This window comes from Scyliorhinus torazame, chromosome 20, assembly GCF_047496885.1.
Source record: "Scyliorhinus torazame isolate Kashiwa2021f chromosome 20, sScyTor2.1, whole genome shotgun sequence".
Classification (NCBI taxonomy): Eukaryota; Metazoa; Chordata; class Chondrichthyes; order Carcharhiniformes; family Scyliorhinidae; genus Scyliorhinus; species Scyliorhinus torazame.
In genome coordinates this window covers 4264893-4272392 of record NC_092726.1, presented here as the reverse complement: position 1 = coordinate 4272392, position 7500 = coordinate 4264893, and the positions used below count along the sequence as shown (strand labels likewise).

General features: G+C 53.1%; 1 protein-coding gene across 1 annotated transcript in view; it reads right to left on the bottom strand.

Moving 5' to 3' along the window:
• gmcl1 (germ cell-less, spermatogenesis associated) overlaps positions 1-7500 on the bottom strand; it is a 99601-nt gene that overhangs the window by 53824 nt on the left and 38277 nt on the right. The window contains exons 5-8 of the mRNA XM_072486098.1: positions 3869-3981; positions 3588-3653; positions 2087-2171; positions 1025-1115 (exon numbers count right to left, since the gene is read on the bottom strand). Coding sequence (XP_072342199.1) covers positions 1025-1115; positions 2087-2171; positions 3588-3653; positions 3869-3981 — 355 coding nt within the window. The remainder of the gene's footprint in view (positions 1-1024; positions 1116-2086; positions 2172-3587; positions 3654-3868; positions 3982-7500) is intronic.

The following is a 7500-nucleotide window of genomic DNA, read 5'->3' as shown; positions in this document are numbered from 1 at the left end:
CCTCGCGGCCACAGGCGATAACTCAACAAGCGAGGTGAAACTGGGATGCGAGAAATGTTAGCTACGGGCCCCTGCTTTTCTAAAATTTAAGACTCGACAGAATTGCGTTTGCAGGCGAGTAGACGAACGTGTGGATATCAGAAAACACTGGCCAGGAAGCTCAGAGTAGCATCCTGATTTTTAAAAGCATTCCCGGCCTCACAAACCCGTACTAAATCCGGCCCACAATCTCACACTCCCGTCTGGCTCTCTCTGACCCTCAGACCTGGCCGTTACAGGGTGTTTCGAAGCCATGCCAGGGGAGTCCGCCCTCCACATGATCAAACTGCTCATTCATGCTGCCGTGAGGCAAAACGGAGTGGCTCTTCTCACTGGAGGAGTGAACCTTCCTCCGTGTCTGCCCTCGCCAAGATTCTGGGCCAGCCCTCTGTTCCTTCACTGGGGAGGTTACGGTGGAGGGAATAAGATTGTTAGTCAAAGCTGGTGAGCCGATACATAAGTGGGAAACAGTCTAATGAGGGGAGTGCGGCGCACGGACGTTACAAATTTACAAGAGAATGAAAAGAGGCAACTGTGAATTGGCTGCAATGTACTGCCTCTGACAGCTTTTTATACACTATTTATTACACAAAGGACAGGCCATTGTTTCAGCTATCAGAAAGAGACAGGTTTGTAATAATGTATTCCACACAGCGTAAGTAGATGTTCTGGCTGGAACAAACTGTGTGGCTAAACTCTCAAAGAGCTACCCTGAGGCAATGGGAGATCCGTTTACAGGCTTCCCGCAAGAGTGCTGCTTAATGTACGCTGTCTGCTTATCCCTGACAGGGATGAGAGAGAGAGAGACGCCATCATCGCCAGTGGCACACGGCGAGCTTTTCCCCTCACTTTCCTGAGGAGGACCTGGGCTTTGGACACCAGAAACAAACCCATTCCAGGGCCAGTGTGCATTTTTACCCCACAGTCGTCACCGTCAAGCACACATCCGCAGGAACAAGCCCGGCGGGTCGAGGGCAGTACTCACCTTTCCTCTGTTTGGCGAACCAGGCGTCTGCGTCGGTTAACAACTGTTTCAGGGGCCCGCTCCACGACGGCACGAGCTGGAGGAACATCCACTGCAAAAGGGAAAGGGTGCGATTGAAACGGGGCGAGAGGCACAGGGGAACCGTTCTCTCCACCTCCTGACCGTCCATGCCTTCGCTCTGCCAACCAGACTCTGCAAATGCAATGAGCAAACGCGCACCGCGGAGGGCTCGGCCTTTCAGATGGTTTACGCTGCAGCGGAGGCGACTCGAAAGCATCTACCAGCTGAGTACAGGTGAGTTAGCACTGCTCGGAAACCTGCACATGGCAAGACAACACAACACAGGGGAATAGACAAGTGAAGCACGGCAAGCACCTCCTTTTGCTGACACAATACTCTGTCCCGATGTAGGCGCTAAGCTGGGTGTAAAACATTTGCTGCTCATAAGACCGTAAGACGCAGGGGCAGAAATAGGCCATTCGGCCCGTCGAGACTGATCCACCATTCTGTCGTCACCACGTGCATTGCTGAAGTGTATCCAACACTTTACCGTCGGCCCCCCCTAACTCCCCATTTTGGGCTGAGGGGAGGAGGGATTTCTCCACTCGGAGGGTGGTGAATCTTTGGAATTTGGAGGCCTCTGGAAGCACAATCACGGAGCAGGTTCAAGACAGAAATCAGCGGATTTCCGGATGTTAACGGGATGAAGGGATGTGGAGATGGTGCGGGAAAGTGGTGCTGAGGAAGATCGCCAGCATGTGATCTAATTGAATGGTGCAACGGGCTCGAGGGGCCGAATGGCTCCTACTCTTTTGTTCCTACTCCTCCAACACTGGCTGCCGTGCTTTCATCTGCCTGGCCACGGAGCTCGAGAATGTCCTCCTTAAATCTCTCAACCTCTCTCTCCTCCTTTCCTCAAACCTACCTGACCCCATATCCTGGGTGACCGGCCCCAATATCTCGTCACGTGGCTCGGTGTGGCGCGACCTTTGATCACACTCCCGGCGAACGCGCCTCGAGGCATCTTTGCAAAAGTCAAGGCGCTACAGAAACGCAACGTACCTTTTTCAGCGCAGTGTACACGTCCATCTCCACCTGCATCACAAACAGGTCTGGGGAGCTGATCAGCTTCTCCATCAGGCCAACGCTGCACAGGTGGAGAAAGAATAAAGACATCACTGTCCCAGCTGAACGACAGGCCGACAGCATCAGCCACAGCGTCTCCTGCTGTCCTGCAAGAGCACAGCAGGATCCCATTCAGGTGCCCAATTGGACAGGAGCTCCACTGACTGAACACTGGAGTGAATCTCCAGGTCTGTGTGTGGGGGAGTGTATCTGTCACAGCCCCTTGACAATGGCAGCGGAAAGCATGGTTCTGGGTCTCTGTTCTCAATACTTAGAAAGAGCTCTCCAGTTAACCCCACTCCCCACTGCCCTTCCCCCACGCTCTCGCAAACCTTTCTCCAATGGCTTCTCCAATTCCCTTTGGGAAAAGTTCCGATTCAATCCACCGCCCCCTCAATGTCGCACACATTCCAAAGCTCACTGCACAAAGAACGGTCCACACATCTCTCCCCCTGCAGTTTAGGCCCGTGACCTTAGACTCGTATCCGCTGGTTACCGGCCCCGCTGCCAGTGGAAACGGTTCATCTCCTTCTCCTCTCGTCAAAACCTCTTTCTGATTTTGAACGCCTCGATTAAATCTGCCTTTCACCCTCTCTGCTCCGAGGTGAACAATCCCAGCTTTACATTCACTCAGGAGCCTCGTCCCGGGGGCCACATCGCCGCCCCACCCTCTCCAAGGCCTTCCCAAAGTGTCACCAGATTGGCTGCTGTGTCTCCCACATCAGCGGTCAGCACTGCTGCCTCACAGCGCCAGGGACCCGGGTTCGATTCCCGGCTTGGGTCACTGTCGGTGCGGAGTCTGCACGTCCTCCCCGTGTCTGCGTGGGTTTCCTCCGGGTGCTCCGGTTTCCCCCCACAGTCCAAAGATGCGCAGGTTAGGTAGATTGGCCGCGCTAAACTGCCAAAAGTTTGGCGGGGGTCACTGGGGTAGAGTGGGGGAGTGGGCCTAGGCAGGGCGCTCTTTCGGAGGGTGGGTGCAGACACCATGGGTCGAATGGCCTCCTTCTGCACTGCAGGGATTCTATGATCACAACAGCGGCCCCATTACAAAAAGTACTTGACTGGCTGCACGGGTCTGAGAGATCCTGAGGGTCTAAAAGGTCTCAACGGAAAACGCAAAGCCTCTCTTTTGCTCGTCTCAGGAGTAATGCGAGGAATGTTATTTTCACACAAGGGGGGATTATTATCTGGGATGGTTGAAGGGTTACCAATCTGGAGGCACGGACAGACTGTACGAAGCTGCAGGTTTGTTTGGTTAGAGTGAGCTGGATATGTAACTTCCCTCGGAGCTGCGGTCTGTGTGTACGCGTTCACAAGGAACTGCGTCACCATTTACACACTGAATTCCCCCGTAACAAACAACGTCTCACTCGCTGCTCCCAAGCGGTGAAGAGGCAAGCAAAAGAGAGTTTGAGCTGTCGACGTGCGGGTGAATTACCTCAGATCCTTCAGCAGGTCCACACTTGGTTGTGTCATCAGATTGTTTAAAAGCCACTCAAGGCATCTGGAATTACAACGAAAATCAATCAGCAATTTTCAATACTGATCAGGCTTTCACCCGTTGTGCCGTTAGATTTCGCCTTGGCGAGCAGTAACAATGAAAGGACAATCAGTCATGACGCTGAGGTTCTCCACCACAGGGGCAGTGGGACAATACTGGCTGAGAATAACACTGATGCAGTGTGACCAAAGGGCAGGTTAAAAAGACACAGAACTCACTTTTGCTTCACTGAGTCCAGTCCATAGGTCCCAGCGGCTGTGTGGAAGCTGCAGACTGATTTGGAATTGATTGTCTCCTTCATGATCTCTCCACACTGCACGATCAAAGCATCCTTCCAAAATCAAACAAGGAGAAAGCAGTGATGAGTGAAGGCACTCTCGGGGTGCACGCGGGCGCAACAGGGCCGGGGAAGGGCACTGAACTGAAATGGATCTTCTTGTGAAGGTACAGACTCACACAGATACGCAGACACTCAGACGCACAGACACACAAACGCACACACACAGAGACACTCAGACACACAAACACAGACTCACACACAGATACGCAGACACTCAGACGCACAGACACACAAACACAGACTCACACACAGACACACACACACAGACACTCAGACGCATAGACACACAAACACAGACTCACACACAGATACGCAGACACTCAGACGCACACACACAAACACGCACACACACAGACAGACACTCAGACGCACACAGACACACACACAGACACTCAGACGCACACAGACACTCAGACGCACACAGACACACACACAGACACTCAGACGCACAAACACAGGCACGCACACAGACACACGCAAAGATGCACACACACACAGACACAGACAGACACACGCAAACACACACAAAAACAAACACAAAAACACAGACAGGCACACGCAAACAGAGGCACAGAAATACAGACACATACACAGAAAGACACACAGAGACACACAAACACATGCACAGATAAGACACAGACACAGACATACAAACACACGCACACAAACGCAGACACACACACAAACGCATACACACACAGAGGCACACATACATGGACACACACACACACACAGACAGGCACACACATGCACACAGACACACATGCACACAGGCACACCATTGAAGCTTTTCTCACTGATGTACCCTATACCCAACTCAGAAATCGGTTGTGATTTTGCGGCTGTGTGTCTTGTCACCTGAAGGGGCAGTGGACGCAGGTTCACTCGCAAGTTTTCAAAGGAAATTGTATCAGTCGCTGACGGAGGAAAATGTGCAGATTTTTGGGAAAGAGGAGAGTGGGACTGGTCTGATAGCTCTGTCAAAGGTCAGCGTAGGTACAGTGTTCCGATAGGACTCTCTGGTATTATACCATCCTCCGGCTTATGGATGAAGGTTATTCCTGATGTGAAGGGAGTGGAGACTGCTGCTGGTTGTCCTCTTTGCCCTTGTTACACCCGACTGCCACCCTGGCCTGCCAGTGTAACTGGCAGAGAGGAGAGTCCTCACCTGGCACAGGTATGTCCGTATCAGCACCCAATCACAAGGCACTGGGATTCGATGCCAGGTCGCAGGTTACCCACGCCGTCCCGCTGCGCCCGCGATGGCGTGCCTGCCCTCATTCACCACGGCTTTCAGAACATCAAACGGATGCTCCCAGAGCAGCTGTCAATGGATAACACGCCGCACATCCACCCACACACAGCACCTGGAGGACAATTTCTGCTCTGCTCTCTCACTGTGATACAAGCCGACACTGGCTAACGCAGCTCAGGCAAACTCCTTTTCCTTGCTGGAAGTTTGAAATCGCTGTGAGCAGGCGCCGTGCCCAGTGCTGCAACAACACACAGATCAAAGGGGAGACACACAGAAGCACACATCAACCCTGATACGGAGAGCAATCCGCTCGGGAGCCAGCTGGCCTCACATGGGGCCTGCAGGAAGTTGCAAGGCTGGCAGGAATTCCCCTTCAGAGCTGGCTGTGTGGTGCCTCCCGCTGGGGAATAGGCGGAGGCACACAGTGCGTGACATGAACACATGCCCCACCATGTAAATTGGGAGAGGGGAGTGTGCAGCGGGACCTGGGTGTCCTCGTACACCAGTCGCTGAAGGTAAGCGTGCAGGTGCAGCAGGCGGTAAAGAAGGTAAATGGCATGTTGGCCTTCACTGTGAGAGACCAGCCAATGGTGGTCAATCGCCTTCTCCCTGACAGCAAACTCCAAACGCTGAGCTTCCGTCTCCTCGAGAGGCGTCTCCTCCACCTCTCCCCCAACCCTGCTCGCATCCTGTCCCCAACTGCTGGAGACCACATACTTAGGATACAGCCTCCAACCACATCCCATCCAGCTCGACTGGTCCAACTTGGTATTAATCCTGCACGTTCGCACCTTCTCATCTTAACTCAGCTCACCCCATCCTCATGGACTGCTCTCCCTTCCTCTCACATTTACTCTGCAAACTTCTCCCGGTGTTATTTATCTCACCAGTCCTCTGGGGGGGCGAGACAGGCTCCTGAATTCCCACCTGGATTTATTAGTGACTATCTTGTCTGATGACCACTCATTTTAATCACCCCACAAGTTCAAATATCCCCACGTCTGTCCCATCACAATACCCTATAAATTTAAAGATATTCGTTGTCTTTTCTAGGGAAAGGAGACTCAGCCTGTTCAATCTTTCCGGACGGAGATGGATTTGGATGGAGCGACGTGTACATTCTCTTTGATCCTGGTCCTCAGGGGCCTGTTACTTGAGGGGGGTTCTCGTGTTTTGGTCTTGCCCTTGCTCACGTTATCGGCTGGGCAAAGCTCTGGCCTGAACCCGATCGTCAGAGGTCTCCTGCTCCTGGCGAGCTGTCAAATGATTCGGACATCCTGGCCGGACAAACTGACCGCTCGCCCTCAATGCTTCGATTCCTGCACAAAAGGAGTTGTGATCGGCGAGGCGCTGGAGGCCTGTGAGATGGTAACCTAGCAACGCTCTGCATCCCCCAGTCAGGGAGGCCAAGGGAAAAGCAAAATATGAACAAGCCTTCCGGCCAAAGAGGAAAATGAAAAGGCTGCCAAAAACCTACTGGTGCGAACCTGAGCTGACCCAGACGCCGGCTCCTGCGATGACAACACCTCCACTTTGTTTTTCCTTCCCTCCGCTCTCCCTCTCTCCGTGACCTCCTGCAGTCCCGCAATCACCCACGGTCGGACGGATCCTCCAATCCTGCTCTCGCCGCGCTCCCCCGATTTTAATCGCCCTGCCGTTGGGTGCTTTTCAAACCTCCTGGGGCCCCCCAGCTCTGAAATTCCCTCCCTGAAACTCCTGTCCCGGCACTGGGCCCAGTGATCCAGAGGCCCCCAGGCCAACGTTCCGGGGACACGAGTTCAAATCCCACCCCGGCGGCTGGTGGAATTTAAATAGGGTTAATAACTCCGGAATGGAAAGCAAGTCTCGGTCAGGGTGACCAGGAAACTGTGGTCGATTGTTGGAAAAAGCCCACCTGATTCACGAGTGTCCGTAAGGGAGGAAAACCTGCCTTCCTTACCCGGTCTGGCCGACACGTGACTCCAGGTCATGTCCTCTAAAGTGGATCGGCAAGCCGCTCGGCCTCAAGGGCAATGCGTGATGGCCAATAAATGCTGACCTGCAGTGACACCCATATCCCAGAAAGAATAAGGGGGAACCTGCCCCTTATTCTCTTTAAATGCTCTTTAAAAACCTACTTCTATTGCTCAGCCCTCCTAATCTCTCCTAAGGTGTCTTTGGCTGGAAAATTCAGGCCTTGGTCTCAGAGACATTATTATCAATAGGGCCCTGTTAAATACGTTGGGACATTTCTGCCGCGTCAAGGTGTTAAGTTA